The following is an 18,233-nucleotide window of genomic DNA, read 5'->3' on the forward strand; positions in this document are numbered from 1 at the left end:
GGAATCATGCGAGGAGGGGTAGGAGGTTGCAGAAAGAGCAGGGGAGCGGCTTTTAGCAGGCTCCCCCCATTCCCAATGCCGAGTCCCTCGATCAGGCATTGAGTGCCTTTGAATGAGGGATACTCCCTCAGAGTCCGCAAACATGACAGGGTTTGCTTCCCACATGACGTCTTGCCCACCCGCCACTGGATGAACACCACTGACAGCAGGATGAGGCTCTTAGGTGGGCATTAATTGCCCACTAAGGGGCCTCAATTGGCAGCCTTCCCATCCCTGGCTTAATCAGTGTAGAGGCAGAGAAGATGGTGGGATCCCCACCCAGCATCTCCCACCTGATTAAATGTGCCCCCACCTCCAAACTCACATTGGGGAAGGGCAACAAATTTTGCCCACAATGTCTCCTCTCTGATCGAATCATTTTTGTAGTTTTTGATGTCCAAGGATGTCTTGTCAGTTTTGTGTGCCAGTTCTTGGTGCAGCAATCCACAGCCAGTGTAAACTGTGGTTTAATGCCTAGCACCCTTATCCCGATTTAGAGGTTCCACTCTAGAGAGCACCAATGAAAATAAACTGAGGGAGCACTGCACTGTCAGAGGTGTCATCTTTCAGGTGGGATGTTAAGCCTAGTCTACCCTTTTGGGTCGATGTAAAAGATCCCACGACACTATTTCCAAGAAAAGCACGGAAGTTCTCCTTGGTGTCCTGGTAAAATGCCAACAGCAGCAGAAATAGGCCTTTAAGTGGCCATTTCTCGGCCTTCCCTGGTTCCCAGCCTGCTCCCTGAGGCCCTATAAAATCCCAGCCAATGTTGTTCTTGCAGAAATATCAACAATTAGCATTTATAAAGCACCTTTAATGTCGTAAAATATCCCAAGGCACGTCACAGGAGCATTATGAGACAAAATTTGACTCAGTGTTACATAAGGAGACAATGGCCCATATCTTCTGGTCTCATGATTATCAGAGACTAACCATATGATGGAAGATGTATGTGCAGACCCCGCAGAAGTCCTAACACATGGTCCTACATGGGAGTTGCCTGGAAGTTTAAATTTCCTGAGGGTTGATTCCCAGCCGCCCGGGACCCTGTGCGATTCCTTCCAACTCTGAGGTAGAAAAGGGGGCATCTTCTCTGCACTGATCGTCATCTTGTTTTTCCATGGATTCCTGTGCTGAAGAATTTCTTCTGGGTGCTGCATCAGAAGTTTGATCTTTTTAAATATGTCCCGGTAAGTGTGCAATTTTCTGTTTGATTAGCGTCAGATGCAGCAGTGCCGACGCTGATCCAAAGGTTTGGGCCATTCAAACAGATGACCAAAAGCTTGGTTAAAGAGGCAGGTTTTAAGGTGCATCCTAAAGAAGGAAAGAGAGATAGACAGTTTTAGGGAGGGGATTCCGGAGCTTAAGAGCTTAAGGTAGAGCCATCAATAGAGGTGCGATTTAAAATCGGGGATGCGCAAGAGAGTTCTTTTATCTTAATAAATTAGGTCAAGGTTGTGTGAATCTCGGCACTTAATATCTTTCCATGATTTCATGTGAAACACATTTTAAGTGTTAGGTCGAAGGGTGACCTGAACCAAACTGGAGATCTTAATTCCAAAGTAAAATCCTCCAGATCTGGAAATTTGAAATAGAAAATGACAATGCTGGGAATCCTCAGGAAGGTCATTGACTTGAAACATTAACTGTTTCTCCACAGATGCTGCCAGGTCTATTGAATATTTCCAATATTATCTGTTTTGAAAATCTTCACAATCATATTCTCAAAGTGAGTCCAATATTTTACCATATGTTTGCCGTGTATTTTAGGGGGTAGTTGCAGACGTGCAAACATGGTGCATTAGCACATGTTGATGTGTCAGCTGTGGTTCAGTGGGTAGCACTCTGGTCCCTGGGTTAGAAAGTTATAGGTTCAAGCCCACACTGAGATTTCAGCACAAAACTCCAGACTGACACTCCAGTGCATTACTGAGGATGCGCTTCACTGTTCGGAGAATCAGTGCTGAGGGAGCGCTGCACCGTAAAAGAATCAGTACTGAGAAAGCGCTGCACTTTCGGAGAATCACTGCACTGTCGGATAATCAGTAGAGGACATGCTGCACTGTCGGATAATCAGTACTGAGGGCATGCTGCACTGTCAGATAATCAGTACTGAGGGAGCACTGCACTGTCGGAGAATCAGGACTGCGGGAGTGCTGCACTGTCAGAGAATCAGTACTGAGGGAGCACTGCACTGTCGGAGAATCAGGATTGCAGGAGTGCTGCACTGTCGGAGAATCAGTACTGAGGGAGCACTGCACTCGGAGAATCAGGACTGCGGGAGTGCTGCACTGTCAGAGAATCACTACTGAGAGAGCACTGCACTGTCGGGATATGGTTTTCAGACTTAAAATGAGGCTGTATCTGTAGAGGGATCAATATTGGGATCTATTAAGAAAGGCATTATCTGGTCGTTATCTCACTGTTGTTTTGGGGAGCTTGCTGTGCACAAATGGGCTCCCACATTTCTTACTTCACAGCTGTAAAGCATTTTGTGATGCTCTAAGGTTATGAAAGGCACTATATAAATGCAAGTCTTTCTTTCCAGTGTATGAGACCAATAAGAAATGCAGAAATTGATGAATAAACTTAATTTTAATAAAATCAATTTAATTACATTCCATCATTATTTTTAACTTGCTCTAACGATTGATTTCTCTGTTTCCCACGCTGGCAAGTCTCCCATTCATTCCCTTAAGTTATTAATGAAATAGTTGTTGAAAACCATTCCACTTTTCTGATGTGTCACTGTTAGCTCTTCACACATCTCTTATTCGCACCATTCATTTATTACCTCCAATTCTAACTAGCTTAGCCTTCCCAGTTTGTATAATTATTTATGTTTAGCCTCAGCGGATTTGATTTTCCACAATGTGGAATATTTAATGCCAATTTACTGTGGAATGCTGCAGAGGTGTAAATGTATTCAGATGGATTATCCCAGCAGCAAAGCTGTTAGGCAAATAAAATGCAAACTGAATCCCTTGTAAATGCTAAAAACCTGAAACAAAAACAGAAAATGCTGGTTTCACAGGCCAGTCAGCATCTCTGGAGAGAAAAGAAAAAGGTTATTGTTTCAAAAAGAGCCCTGTCCAATATCAATTCGACCAATCCAAATTAATTTAAGTGAGCCAGTGAACCCTAGGTATGCACAATTCACTGCAGTACTGACATTCATGTGAATCGGCTGATGATTATTGGATAAGTTGATCACACATTGGATTAATTGACGAGGGTTTACTGAACTATGAAAAGAATATTAAGTTCACCCAGGAGTAAGGCATCAGTCTTCTTGATGAGCTGACCTTCAGGTGGATGTAAAAGATCCCAGGGCACCATTTTGAAGAAAAGCTGGGGAGTTCTGCCCAGCATCCTGGGTCCAATATTTATTCCTTAATCAAGATCACAAAAAACAGATTATTTGGGCATCCATCACCCTGCTGTGTGTAGGAACTTGCATTGTGCAAGCTGATTGCAGCATTCTGTATAGAGTACCTACGTGACAACTGCATCTGCATTTCCAAAGTACTTCCATGGCCGTAAAACGCTTTTGACCCTCCTGAAGTTGTGAAGGTTTCCGTAGAAATGCAAGTCATTTTACATTTAAATAAAATCAAAATACTGCAGATGCTGGAGATCTGAAATAAAAACATAAGTGCTGGAAAAACTCAGGTCTGGCAGCATCTGTGGGCAGTTAACATTTCGAGTCCACTAGCACTCTTTTTTACAACTCAAGAAGTGCAGCAAAGAAAGACGTTCCTAAGAGTCATATTGGACTTGAAATGTTAACTCTGGTTTCTTTCTCCACAGATGCTGCCAGACTTGCTGAGTTTTTCCAGGTATTTTTATTTTGGATTTCCAGCAGCCGTAGTTGTTTTTTGCTTTTATCTTAGAGTTTTTTCAGCACTCTGTTTTCATTTCATATACATATATGAATGCAAATGTTTCTTTCTGTGGGTTTTCAGCTCTTCATGTGTCAACATTGCAAACCATAACTTTCAATGGTCTGGGCTGCCCCAACATTGACATTGTTGCTTTTTGTCTTTAAGGAATTGCCTCAATCATTAATTTTTTCTTCATGCAATAATAATTACCCCTCCCCAGTTAATTTGCTGTTATTTTTCAATTGAAACATACATCAATTGAGGAAAGGGTTGATACAAGTCTATCCCTTGCTGCTTGGGTTCTGAGTTGGTCCCCTGCGCCTCACCACGTGCAACCGCGCGTAATCACGTCACGCGCACGCAACTGCCCCGCCCAGTCCAGCCCAAGAACCGGACGCCGCGCTCCCGCTCGTTCGCGGGCGGATCCGATTGGTCTCCGCTCGAACAATGGCGCCGCCGCCCATTGGTCATCCGCTCGGATGCCAGTAGCCCGGATGTCGGCCGGGCTGGACTATAAATAGGGGGAGGGCCGGGGCGGGAGCGCAGAACGGTTTGAAAAAAAAAAAGCAACGGAGCGGAGCGGAGCGACCGAGCAGACACGAGGCGATGGTGAGCAGAGCGAGCTGGCGGATTTCTCCCGCGGGAGGAGGGGAGGAGGAGGAGGAGGAGGAGGGCTGGAATTAACTCTTCGATCGCATTACGCACCTGCTGGTTTTTATATTATTTTTGCTGTTCTCTCCGACAGGCTGGCGGCAAAGCGGGTAAAGACTCCGGCAAGGCGAAGACGAAAGCGGTTTCCCGCTCGCAGCGAGCCGGGCTGCAGGTGAGTTGACGACGCCGAGCGCTCGGCGCGGCGCAGCGCGAGCGGCTGCAGCAGGGGCGGCGGGTCGACCCCACGCGAGCGGGCGCGCGGTTGGGCCAGGCGCTCGGGCGGGCGCCGCTCACACAAGATTTTTTTTCAACCCGCCCCTCCCCCCCCCCCCCCACCACCACCCCCACCACCACCACCACCACCACCACTCAACCACCGACGGTTGGATTTTTTTTTAAAACCCCCCCCCCACATATAAATTTATCGTTTCTCGTCACGTTTCTTTACCTTTATTTTTTTTAACCCCCGCCCCTCCTCCTTTGTTGTTTTGATTTTTTTTTTTTCGCAGTTCCCCGTCGGTCGGATCCATCGGCACCTGAAGTCCAGGACCACCAGCCACGGCCGGGTGGGCGCCACGGCGGCGGTTTACAGCGCGGCCATTCTGGAATACCTGACCGCCGAGGTGAGAGGGGGATGGATGGACGGACGGACGGAGGGAGGGGGGCGGTGTGTCCGGTCTGTCGGGGGAAGTTCCGGGTGGAGTCCGGCCTGAGGGTTCCGGGCGTGGCGAGGCTCCGGGTCCGGCTTGAGGGTTCCGGGTGAGGGGGCGGGGCGGGTGTCCCGTCCTGAGGGTTCCGGGCGTGGCGAGGCTCCGGGTCCGGCTTGAGGGTTCCGGGTGAGGGGGCGGGGCGGGTGTCCCGTCCTGAGGGTTCCGGGCGTGGGGAGGCTCCGGGTCCGGCTTGAGGGTTCCGGGTGAGGGGGCGGGGCGGGTGTCCCGTCCTGAGGGTTCCGGGCGTGGGGAGGCTCCGGGTCCGGCTTGAGGGTTCCGGGTGAGGGGGACAGGAGGGGGCTTCCGGGTCCAGCCTGAGGGTTCTGGGTGGGGGGTGGGGGGTCCCGGCCTGAGGGTTCTGGGTGGGGGGGGGGGGTCCTGGCCTGAGGGTTCTGGGTGGGGGGAGGGGGGGGGTGTCGGGTGTTTGGCCTGAGGGTTCTGGGTGAGGGCGGGTCCCTGCCTGAGGGTTCGGAGTGAGGTGGCAGGGGGTCTGGATCCAGCCTGAGGGTTCTGGGTGGGTGGGGGGGGGGGGCGCGGGGGTCCGGCCTTGAGGGTTCCGGGTGGGGGAGTCGGAGTCGGGGTGAGGTGAGGGGGCAGCGTCCAGGTCCGGCCTGGGGGTTCGGAGTGAGTTGGCGGGGGAGGTCCGGGTTCGGCCTGAGGGTTCCAGGGTTGGGGGTCCGGCCTTGAGGGTTCCCTTGGTTTTGTGCCCCCCAACTTCGCTCCTGGATTGAAAAGCTTTTCCTTTCTGCTTTAGGAAGCTGTTACAATTTAACCCCCCAGTTCAGTTAAATTGGATTTGGTATATTTAGCCAGCTTTATAGTCAGGCTAGCTTTTCCTTCTCTATTGGAACAGGAGGCCTTAAAATATGATCATTGCTGAGCTGCATCTTAATTTTTTTTCTGCCTTTGTTCCTTAACCCAAGAAGTTGTGCCTAACAAGCATCTCAGCTTTCAATTTTCTCAATTGAACCCCTCCCCTGCCTCATTTGCTTGCTTTGTTCAGACAGCACCTCCTTAATATAAACGTTTGAGTTCCAGGTTTGCAGCACGTCTGAAGTGCTTTCTGACATTCCCCCTGAACAGCTTAGCTCTAAATAAGTAATGTCTAGTTCTGCACTTAAATACTTGCCTCTTGCCAGGTACTGGAGCTTGCAGGAAATGCATCCAAAGACTTGAAGGTGAAGCGCATTACCCCTCGCCACTTGCAGCTTGCCATTCGAGGAGATGAAGAGTTGGATTCCTTAATCAAAGCTACCATTGCTGGTGGTGGTGAGTATCTTGTATATGTGGCTGTGTCCTCAGACTGTATAGCCTTCCCCATCTTCCCTGATTTGCCCTTCAGCTGTAATGTCCTCCATATTGACTTGGTGTTTTTTTGTTTTCAGGTGTTATTCCTCACATTCATAAATCCCTGATTGGCAAAAAGGGACAACAGAAGACTGTTTGAGGATGGAAGCTCCCTCCTTTATTTTAGGTTTGTTATCTCAGGACTCCATCTCCAATTAATCAGCCGTAGAATGTTTGGAGGATGTGGCTGGAAGGCACTGGACTTCTGAAAATGTGATTGCATAGAAAAATGTTTTTTATCTCAATAGTATTGAGGGGAAGGGGGGGTATCTTTTTAAAGTAAATTCAATAATCACACTTCCATGTGCACTGGTCTGGGAATGCCAAATCTGGGACCATATCTTCTATGGTGGAATTGTATCTTAGTGACCTGGAGACATTTTCCTGGTTGCTGCCTTTTTAATAGAGCCCTGTTGCAATGTTTTAAATGCAGGAAGAACTCATTGCTTGTATAATTTTATTTTTGGAGTGGATTTCAATCTAGATGGTTTGTTCTGACTGCTGGTGGATGAAGTTTTCAATAAAATGTGTATTAAAATATGTGGCTTGTGTCTTTTGAAGTAGAATTCAACAGTTCACTTATGAGCAATTAGGAGGCAGTTTGTCCAGGAAGGGGCTCCATCCTTCAAATAGATGGCTGGAGTTCTTTGGATAGGTGAAACTAATGCAGCAAAACATACTGCTATGGAGTTGGACAGTGTGCCATTGCTTGCATGCTTTGCCAAGTGTCCTTGATGTGGATCTTTTTAGCTAATTATGGCGAAACGATGGCTGTAAGCTACTGAATTTGTTGCCTTTTTAAGTGGTTGCTCCTCAACAGCAGTGAGTTGCAGCTTCTGGCTAAAGCTGGCCCATGGTGCTCAATGCTTCACAACTTGGTTTATAAACAAATCCTATTTCCATTTGTTACTGGCGAAGCTGCAACAGAACAATAGTTCTTTATAGCAAGTCTGGTGACTACAATGATTGAATGGATGCATCTAATTATAGGAATAATTAAACTGATCTTGCATGTGGCTAGTTCAGGATTTAAATGGTTTTAAAAATTCATGTCTATCGGAAGGTAAATGATTGAACATAGACTATAAATACCAGCTTCCTTTCCTGTTAACTTGATACGAATGTCTGGTTCACTTTCTGCTTTATTCTATCTGGCCCTCACATTCTGGGGTAATTTGATTCTTGAGTGGCAAATTTCTCCCTTTAATTTTTAAATTCTACATATTGGTCATCCAACATTGCACTGAATAAAATTAGTCAGGTGTACTAGAGCAATCCAGTTGAGATTTTTATTTGGCAAGTTTAAAAACTTTGCCTTTTTATGCAACATCCCAAGTGCTTTACAGGCAGGATGATAAACAATTTGAGAACTGCATGAAATATTAGGGCTGCTGACCTAAACATAGTGAAAGGTGGGATTTGAGGAGCACCTGAGAAGCAGTAGAGATGCAGTTTTCATTGTTTTCTAATCCCTCCATGGACTTTCCAGCCCTAATAATCCCTCCATGGACTTTCCAGCCCTAATTAATCCTCAACCCTCCTCTGATCCTGCACTTCTGTATTTTTAATCAAGTTACTGATGATGGCTGTGCCTTCAGCTTCCTGGGCCTTAAGCCCTGGAGTTCCCTTACTAAACCTGTCCACCTACTCTCCTTTAAGGAAGCAGAAAGGAATGCCTTAATCAAGCTTTTGATTATTTGCCTTAGTGTCTTACATGGTTAGGGATTTGATTTTTGGGAAAGTGTTCCTGTGAAGCACTTGGGATGTTATGTTAAAGATGTATGTCAAACTTTTATATACAATTATCCTACCACCCCCTCAGTTCCTGAGGACAATGATTCAAGCTTGAAGTATAACCTTAGTGAATTTATACAAATACAATTAGTTCTTGGTTTCACCTGTGCCATCTATGCAAGTTCCAAGAGGAATATCAGAATTTTTTTTACTTATTCAGGAATATTTACAGCACTCATCAACACTTGCTGGGACTGGTTAATTGAACAAAAGCCAGGGAGTGAGCCCAGTAAACTCCCACCTTCTCTGAACCCTAAGCAATGTACTTAAATCACTGCATGTCCTCAACCAATTCTCCCTCCTGACTTGGAACTATATCTTCACTTGCTGGGTCAAAATCCTAGAACTCCTTAACAGCACCTATACCACACACTACACCATCTTCTCAAGGGCGCTTGGGGATGTGCAATAAATGCTGGCTTGGCCAGCAATATCCACATCCCATGAATGAACATGAGGAAATAGCATAAGTAAGCTATTCAACCCCTCAAGCCTGCTCTGCAATTCAATAAGACCATGGCTGATCTGCCCCAGCCCTCAAGGACTGAAAGCATCTCAACAACTACCCTGTCCAGCCCCCTCAATTTTGTACATTTTAATAAGATCACCCCTCGTTCTTAACTGTAATGAATATAGGTCTAACCTGTATTGCCATTCTTGATAAGTCAAACATTTCATCCCAGGAATCGGTCTAGTGAATCTCCTTTGAACTGCTTCTCAATGCAGTACATCCTTTCTTAAATATGAGGACCAAAACTACACAGTACTCTAGATGTGGCCTCACCAACACCCTGTACAGTTGTAATGAGACTTCCCTATTTTTAAACTCCAACCCCCTAGCAGAACAGGCCAAAATTCCATTTCCTGCCTTAATTGCTATACCTGCATGCTAACTTTATTAGGAAGTATTGCTAAAACTATACAGGGCACTAGTTAGACCACATCTAGAATATTGTGAACAGTTCTGGTTCCCTTATCTAAGGAAAGATGCATTGGAGGCAGTCTAGAGAAGGTTCACTAGGTTGATGCTGGGTATGGAGGGATTCTCATATGAGGAGAGGTTGAGTAGATTGGGCCTGTACTCATTGGAGTTCAGAAGAATGAGAGGTGACCTTATTGAAACATAAGATTCTTGGTGGGGGTGGGGGTGCTAGATGCTGAGATGTTTCCCCTTGTGGGAGATTCTAGGACCAGAGGGCATAATCTCAGAGCGAGGGTGTTCCCATTTAAGACAGATGAGGAATTTCTCCCAGAGGGTAGTGAATCTGGAATTTTTAACTGTAGAGGCTGGGTCGTTAAGTACATTCAAGGCTGAGATAGACAGGTTTTTAATCAGTAAGGGAATCAAGGGTTATGGGGAAAAGGCAGGAAAGTGGAGTTGATTATCAGATCAGCCATGATCTCAATGAATGGCAGAGCAGACTCAATGGGCCAAATGGCCTACTTCTGCCCCTATGTCTTATGGTCTTATGTGAATGTTTGTGGGTGAACCAATATTAATATCCAATGTTAGAAAGTATTGTCTTTCAGTAGCACAGTGGTTATGCTAATGGACTATAGTAATCCAGAAAGCTGAACTAATGATCTGGAGGAATAAAAGCAGAAAATGCTGGAAAAACTCAGCAGGTCTGACAGCATCTGTGGAGAGAGAAACAAAGTTAATGTTTCGGGTCTGGATGACTCTTCTTCAGAGCTGGTAATCTGGAGACCCACCAAGACAGCTGGGGAATTTAAATTCAGTTAATTAAGTACCACAAAAAGCTAGCATCAGCAATGTTGGCTATCAGCATGAAACTACCCGATTACAATAAAAATTCATCTGGTTTACTGAATGTCCTTCAGGGAAGGAAATCTATCCTTACCAGTCTGGCCTCCATGTGACTCAGCAAAGTTATGCAAAAACACGTCAGTTTTCACATGTACACTCTGGGCAGCCAGCTCTGCCTCACCACCATCTCTCTCGACTCCTCCACTGCCTAACTTGTCGAGACTGCTTATCCAACATCCAGTACAGGCACTACTCGGACTTCAAACGTAACTGGTTCCTAAAAAACCAGATTTCATATTTCCAACATGCGCAGTATTTTGCCTGAAAACTGCGTTTTAAGTTTAAACTGTGTAACTCGGAACCAATTTTCCCATAAGAACAATGTTATAAATGGGAATTGATTCCTGAACCAAGGCCCGATACCCTATTTTCAACAAAATAACCCGGAATTTTGTACTCAATCAATTATAGAGTAATATAGCAACATTAATGTATTTATATGTAGTCAGTACTGTATTATATTTTTATGTATTTTTAGCTTAGTGATTTTTTTGTCAATTGTGTTTGCAATTTGCAACATAAATACATGAATGCAATATTGTACACGGTACATTACCCCTACCTATCAAACGTATGAACATTTGAACTTGTTCACTGGTGCGGTGTCATAAAGTCGAAACCGATGTGGGAAAGTCAAAACAGGGTGTCGATCTATAAACTTTGTCGGTGCCGTTCATTGTAACTTGAACGTTGTAATCTCGAGGACTGCCTGTACTGGATGAGCAGGAATTTCTTCCAACTAAAAGCTCAGTTTCTCAACCACTGACTATCCCCTCCCCTAATATAAAAACGAAAACTGCTGAAAATACTCAGCAGGTTAGGCAGCATCTGTGGATAAAGAGAAAAAGGGCTAACGTTTCAGGTCGAGATAACCTTTCATGCTGACTGTTTGCAATATTCGTGTTATTTTTGACCTGAGATGAACTTCTGATCTCATATTTGTGTAATCACTGAAACTGCCAATTAACATCACCCAAGTCTGCTCCTGTCTCAATTCATCTGCAGAAACCCTCATTCATGCCTTTCTTACCTCTGGATTTGACCGTTCCTGGCTGGTCCCTGTATTCTATCCTCTGTGAACTTGAAGCCATCAAAAAATCTGCTGCTTGTGTCCTTACTAAACACCAAGTCCTGTTCACCTATCACCTGTGCTCACTGGCTCTCGGTTAAGCAATATGCCCTGATTTCAAAATTCTCATCCTTGTCAAACCCTTCCATGGCCTCTCCACTCCCTACCTCTGTAACATCTCCCAGTCCCACAACCCCACAGATATCTGCGCTCCTCCCCATTCTGGGCAAAAGTATCCCAGATTTTAATAGCTCCAGGATTGCCTTCAGCTGCAATTCCTTCCTTAAACCTCGTCACCACCACCGCAACCCCCCCCCCCCCCCAACTCCTCTCTCTTAAAAACATTCTTTAAAAACTTACCTTTTTGACCATCTGCCCTAGGATCACCCTCAGTGTCAAGTCTTGTTTTGTAAATATTCCTACGAGATGCTTTTGGGTCATTTTACTGCCTGAAAGGCGCTGTGTAAATGCAAGTTGATGTTGTCATTGAGGCGGGTCTAAAAAAGTAAATCTGGAAGAGCTGATCCTCATTGGTGCAGCAAGTCAGGGCGAAGAATCAACGATTCCTAGCTTACCTTTCGCCACCAATAAAGTGTTATTAATTTTATTACAGCGGACTTGGGTTGCAAAAATATTTCAGCGGAAGGTGCATGGGCTGTGTTGCTGCTGTGGCGGGGGTTTGGTCTGACCTGGCTGGGGTTTATAGTTTCCAAAAGTGATGCTGCTGGGTGTGGAATCTGCTCATTTCCTGGTTGAGTCGCCGGCTAAAGGAAGGAGGAAGAGGAAAGGGGGGGAAGTTAAATCATGGAAGGGAATAGGGACGAGGCGGAGAAGTGTTTGCAGATAGCCAGGAGAGCATTGCAGGCAGGGGAGCTGGACAAGGCGCTCAAGTTCCTGCACAAGGCGGAGAAGCTGTACCCTTCTGTCGAGGCGAAAGGTGAGACTGCAAAAAAGGTAAAAGGAGCGGTTTGCTTCTGCTGCAAAATATAATAGAGAGAGAGGCCGAGGAGGGAGGAGGGAGGAGGGGGGAGGGGGGTGTTTTTTGGGGTGGGGAAATCTCGAACTGTCAGGAATGCTGGCTTGGGTTTGCAGCGTAACTCTTGCTACTATTTTAAGCAACACTTGAGTCCCCGGGCTCAGCTGTCAATCAACCCCGGATCCCCCGGGCCCGGCTGGGCTTCACCTGTCATCAATCCCGGATCCCCGGGCCCGGCCGGGCTTCACCTGTCAATCACTGTCTAGGCGCTTCCTGCACTTTGCACCGTCATGTCTTCCTGGTTTATTTCTTCTTGAGTGTGTGCGCATTCTTGTTTTGAAATATGCATAAATAGCTCACCCTCTCCCCCCACCCCCCGCAATTGCAATGACCTCATCTCATTTCATCTTCTTTGAGCTCATTAAATGTATTTTTGACTCAGCATTTTTGCAGTTCAGATGGTTCAACTCCTCTTATCAATTTCACTTTGCTATTCACATGGAAATTCATTTTAGTGGCGTAGTGGTATTGTCACTGGACTAGTAGGGTACTGCTTTGTGGGGACCTGGCTTCGAATCCCATCACAGCAGATGGTGAAATTTAAAAGTCTAATGATGACCATGAAACCATTGTCAGTCGTCGTAAAAACCCATCTGGTCCCTTTAGGGAAGGAAATCTGCCATCCTTACCTGGTCTGGCCTACATATGACTCCAGCCCCACAGCGATGTGGTTGACTCTTAACTGCCTTCTTGCCCTAGCTCAGTTCTCAAGCATTTAGGGATGGGCCTACATCCCGTGAACGAATAAAATTTTCTGAGGTAGTATAATCATGTATGTCCCTGGACCACCACATCTGTGCACTGTTCCCTCCAATTCAATTTATCATCTACCTAGATGTTTGTAGTTAGTAACAAAGTCATTTCACTACCTCTGATTGTCATCAGAAGAATGCATGTGACTGCTACAATCAGTGTGGACTCAGCAATTAATATTTTAAAAGATAATATATATTTTCCTCCATGGAGATGCTGTGACTTTTCCCAGAACTAGGAAGCTCGGAGGTGTACACTGTAGCTCTTGAAATGACCCCCTCGTGTGTTAACCGAGTACACGTGTGGAAGGGCAAGTGCGGGACAAAAGCAAAATACTGCAGATGCTGGAAATCTGAAATAAAAACAGAAAATGCTGGAAAAACTCAGCAGGTCTGGCAGCATCTGTGGAGAGAGAAACAGTTAACATTTCAAGTCCACATGACTTCTTCAGAGCTGTGGGACAAGATGTTTTGAGCAGAATAAAAGATTCCAGTCTCCTTTGAACGTTATGTGACCTTCTGATTATGTCAGACAGGAAAACCCCTCAAGGTGCTTAAATGTGAAGGTGACCTTCTGAAAGTCACCATGATATCAGCAAAGACGAAAATGGCTTGTTTTGATTCACTGGTCATACATTGAGTGCGTATAATATTAAATGCATGATTCCTGGCACTGAGGTAATTTTATTTAAATGGTGGCTACCAGTTAGTTATGATTTTGGAGACTTTGTTCTGCTGTGACAGAGAGACAACATTATTCCCATCCATTTGCTTGTGTGCATGGCTAGAATATAAATCAACATTTTTTTTTAAACCTCCAGAATGTTTTTTAAAATCTTATTCGGAAGATTTTCAAAGAAGCGTCATACTGGGCTCAATGTTAACTGTTTCTCTCCCCACTGATGCTGCCAGACCTGCTGAGTTTTTCCAGCACTTTCTGTTTTTATTTCAGATCTCCAGCACCTGCAGTATTTTACTTTTATTTTTTAAAAAAATCACCTGTTTGTGTTTCCTGCCTACATAGTCTTATTTCCTCTCATTTTTGTGGCAAATTACTCCTCATTGGCCGCCATGACTTCAACACCTGAGGTCTTAAACCTGTTGAATTCCCTCCTGAACCCTCTCCATCTCTCTGTCCACTTTTAAGATGCTCCTTAAAACCTGTCTGCCACCTGTCCTATAATGTTTGCTTACGTGGCTAGGTGCCCAATTTTGTTTGTTAACGTTGCTATGAAATACCTTGGGATGGTTTACTATGTTAAAGGTACTATCTAAATGCAAGTTGTTGTCCAGCAGAGAATCTCGTAAATTATATTAAGACTGGAAGATTTAGAAGTATCAGCACACTTTATGAAATATATACAATCCTACGTTACGATCCGAGTGATACAGACGTTTTCAGAACTAAGTCATTACTTAGGGGGAGGCTATGTGTTCAATCTAACGATGATGTTTTACATGCCTGGTACAGTTTTGTTCAAACATTAAATGGGACAAATGCAGGATGATCCACACCCAGCAACTTAATAAGGGCTTGATTCCAGTCAGAGAGAGAGAATTTCCAAACCTTTTTCAACCATTGTTTTAAATATAGTGCAAGGAGCAGCCATGGTCATCTGGGACCTGGCAGAGGTTGGACATTTTGTGGTCTTGTAAAGGAAGCGTTAAGAATTGTGGTGTAGTTATTCATTACGCAAAAGAAGCAACTCTTGAGCTCGATTTGCAAGGCTGATTTGGTAAATAGGGGATCTGGCTGCTGGGGCAGGTGGTGTTTATGGTCTGGAGGACAGTAATCACAGCCTCTCTGTGATCAGATGTTCCCTTTTAAGGAAGTGACCCATATCAGGCTCCTGTTCGCTTAACCACACCCTTCTCTACCTCTAACCTATGACTGTCATCCTCAGGTTCACTGACTCTCTGGCCTTCTGTATCCACTATCGGTGGCTGTGTCACTCTGTCAGCTGTGACTCAGTGGATAACACTTGAGTCAGAAGGTTGTGGGTTCTTGTCTGACTCCAGAGACTCGAGCACAAAGGTCCAGGCTGACACTTCCAGTGCGGTGCTGAGGGAGCCAAAGGTGCTGTCTTTCAAATGAGACATCAAACCAAGGCCTTGTCTGCCCCCTCAGGTGGCTGTAAAAGATCCCATGGCACTATTTCAAAGAAGAGCAGGGGAGTTCTCCCTGGTGTCCTGAGCAGATATTTATCACTCACCCAATATCTCTTAAAAAAAAGAACAGATTATCCATTCATTATGACATTGCTGTTTGTGGGAGCTTGCTGTGCGCAGATTAGCTGCCATGTTTCCTACATTACAACAGCGACTACACTTCAAAAGTACTTCATGGGCTGTAAACGCCTTGGGACATCCTGAGTTCATGAAAGGTGCTATAAAAATGCAAAGTCTTCTTTCTTTCCGTGCCTTCAGAGGCTTAAGGTCCACGCTCTGGGAATTCTCTCCCTAAATCCCACCTCCCTCTTCCCCTCCATTTACAATCTCTTTTAATGCCCTCCCCAAGCGCTCTCCTAGTGTCTCCTAGACGCCCTTTGGCGTCCACGTTTTTAATGATGCCTCGAAGCACCTTGGGATATTCCTACATTAAATGCAAGTTATCTGATATGTGTATATTAAAGTGTGTTTATATAATGTGCCCAGCTCGACACTCCACTCCTTAAAAAATAAATCGTCCTTGGGCTCTCAGCTGTGGCTGGCTGCAGTTGTTATCTTTAACCGATACTTTTATATCGATAGGTTGTGAACGCTTCCTTACAGCTTTGCAGTCGAACATCAGAAAGGATATTGTCGGGAGAGAAAAGAGAGGCTGGAAAAACCCATCAGATCAGCAGCGCCTGTGGAGGGAAACTTTAACTCTGTTTCTCTCTCCACAGACGCTGTTGATCTGATTTTTTCCAGCTTATTTTTTTTTTTAAGATTTCCACCCTCCACTGTATTTTGCTTTTTGCGGAGAGGATATTGTGTCCATAACTGAGTGAATTTAGAATTTATTCACAGCATTTATTTGCTAGCTGCACTCACAGAACAGTGAGGTTCCTAATCGGAAAAGCCTGTTGTTCTTTCCTCTAGCAATAGGAAGGGGAGGGGTGACCTGATGGAGATCTTTTAACAGGATGAAGGGGGTTCGATAGGGTAGACGTAGAGAAGATGTTTCCACTTGTTGAGGGAGTCCAAGGACTAGGAGCCATAAGTGCAAGACAGTCGCAAATAAATCTAGTGGTGAATTGAAGAGTAAACATGGGGGAACGGAATGGAAGGATATGCTGGCGAGGTGAGGAGGGGTCTCAAGTGGAGCATTAAAACTGAGTGGACCAGTTAGGCTGAAAAGCCAGTTTGTGTGCTGTAAGCCCTGTGTAATTCATCTAAAAAAAAGTTCTTGCACAGTAACTGAGACACGCATCACTTTTTAACAAAGAATGTACATTTCAGTTCACCTATTCAATTTACTCAGTAAAGGTGCTCAAAATCATGAGTGGTGTTCTTAATAGAGCAGAGAGGGAGAAACTGTTCCCAGTAGCAGGAGGGGTCAGAAACCAGAGGTCACAGATTTAAGATAATTGGCGAAAGAGCCAAGAGGGGAAGGTGAGAATTCTTTTTAGGCAGTGAGTTGTTGTGATCTGGAATGTGCTGCCTGAAAGGGTGGTTGAAGCAGATTCAGTTGTAACTTTCAAAAGGGAATTGGATAAATATTTGAAAAGGAGAAATTTATAGGGCTATGGTGCTAGATGGGGGGGTGGGGTTGGTGGGGGGGCGTGGGGTGTGTGGGGGGGTGGGGGGGGGGGTTGTGAGGGGGGGTAGGGGGGAGCAAGGGAATGGGACTAATTAGATAGCTCTTTCAAAGAGCCAGCACCGACACAACGGAATGTGGAATTCGAAACACAAACAGAACAGCCATGATCTTATTGAATGGCAGAGCAGGCTTGAGGGGCCGAATGGCCTACTTGTCCTATTTCGTACGTTTGTATGGGCCAAATAGCCTCCTTTGCTGTGTGATTTAATAATTGAAGAAAATGATCAGGAATAACAAGGTGGATCATCATGTTTTGATCAACGTGTATGTATGTGACACATCTGCTGCCTGTTAGGGAACAGGGATATCCAAACTGTGCCCTTCAAACCCTGGAAATCCAGCCATCGATCCCAGCCAACTCTGTCCTATTTGCTTAGTTACATTTAAGGGAAGTTGGATAAGAACATGGGGGAGAAAGGAATAAAAGGATGGGTTTAGGTAAACAGATTTTAGAAAGAGAGGTTCATTTGGAGCATAAACACCAGCATAGACCAGTTGGGCCGAATGCCCTATATCTGTGTATATCTGCTCGTATTTCTTGTTTGCTGCTTTGTTCTGGTCAAATTCTGTAGGCCAATATTTTTCCTGTTTGTTTTTCGGTAGGTAATCAGAGCTGTTTTGATCAGCAGCTTAAGATGCTGCTGATTAATGGGAGCATGACTCAGAACATCATCTGTGCTCCCCAGAGCTACCGCTCCTGGGGTATACAGGGAAATACACGCACAAGCACACAACTGGTGGAGCATGCTTGTGTTTTCTTTGGTTAAACCTGGAGCTGCTGCTCAAATTGTTGAAGAGTGATTTCAGCTTTTTGTCCTTTTGTGCTTCTGTAGCTATGCACATACATCTCCCCATTTTCAATATTCCAAAGAGCCACATTCATTTCCAGATCTAACCCCACCTCTATTTTCTATGTTGGTGTATTATTATCATTACATTCGTCATACTGCCAACCACCCAGGGATTGTACTTTTGGACAAAAACATGGAGACTTCAAGTAGATGTTGGAATATGCCCTTGCCCTGCTGGGTGGTAGAGTTTGCGGGTTTGGAAGTGAATGAGTGAATAGCAAAGTGCCATGAAGCTAAGCAGAAATGATGAGGAACGCCCCGGTGTGCACCCTGGATAAAAGTCTCACAGTGGAAACCCCAGAGCCATTTATCACTGGGAGGTTATTTTGATTCGAGTTAAGCGAGATGATCACTGGTGTGGGCCAGCATGCCCTGCTTGCTATTTTTGTATTTATTGGTATAGTACAGATTAACGAGTCCGATAATGACTGCTGCTGTGTGGTAACATATGGCACGGTCACTACGCT

The 18,233-nt window shown here is 45.2% G+C and overlaps 2 protein-coding genes and 1 long non-coding RNA gene across 4 annotated transcripts in view; 2 read left to right on the plus strand and 1 right to left on the minus strand.

Moving 5' to 3' along the window:
• Positions 1–832: 832 nt before the first annotated feature.
• Positions 833–4,761, minus strand: LOC121279288. The gene is made up of 3 exons (XR_005943357.1): positions 4,629–4,761; positions 3,309–3,431; positions 833–1,353 (listed from the first exon to the last, which is right to left on the minus strand). It is a non-coding gene; the product is annotated as an uncharacterized LOC121279288 (long non-coding RNA).
• Positions 4,359–7,169, plus strand: LOC121279278 (histone H2A.Z). 2 transcript variants are annotated; one of them, XM_041190397.1, is made up of 5 exons: positions 4,373–4,532; positions 4,669–4,746; positions 5,084–5,197; positions 6,424–6,553; positions 6,670–7,169. In XM_041190397.1, exons 1-5 carry the CDS (start codon positions 4,530–4,532, stop codon positions 6,729–6,731), a joined length of 387 nt encoding a protein of 128 aa, XP_041046331.1. In that variant the 5' UTR covers positions 4,373–4,529; the 3' UTR covers positions 6,732–7,169. The 2 variants fall into 2 exon arrangements, with proteins under 2 accessions (XP_041046340.1, XP_041046331.1); XM_041190406.1 differs by lacking the exon at positions 5,084–5,197 and having other exon boundaries at positions 4,359–4,532.
• A 4,679-nt stretch (positions 7,170–11,848) lies between these two features.
• The window catches only part of dnajb14 (DnaJ heat shock protein family (Hsp40) member B14), a 32,554-nt gene continuing 26,169 nt past the window's right edge, over positions 11,849–18,233 (plus strand). The window contains exon 1 of the mRNA XM_041190383.1: positions 11,849–12,259. Coding sequence (XP_041046317.1) covers positions 12,127–12,259 — 133 coding nt within the window. The 5' untranslated portion in view covers positions 11,849–12,126. The remainder of the gene's footprint in view (positions 12,260–18,233) is intronic.

This window comes from Carcharodon carcharias, chromosome 1 (genome assembly GCF_017639515.1).
Source record: "Carcharodon carcharias isolate sCarCar2 chromosome 1, sCarCar2.pri, whole genome shotgun sequence".
Lineage (NCBI taxonomy): Eukaryota > Metazoa > Chordata > Chondrichthyes > Lamniformes > Lamnidae > Carcharodon > Carcharodon carcharias.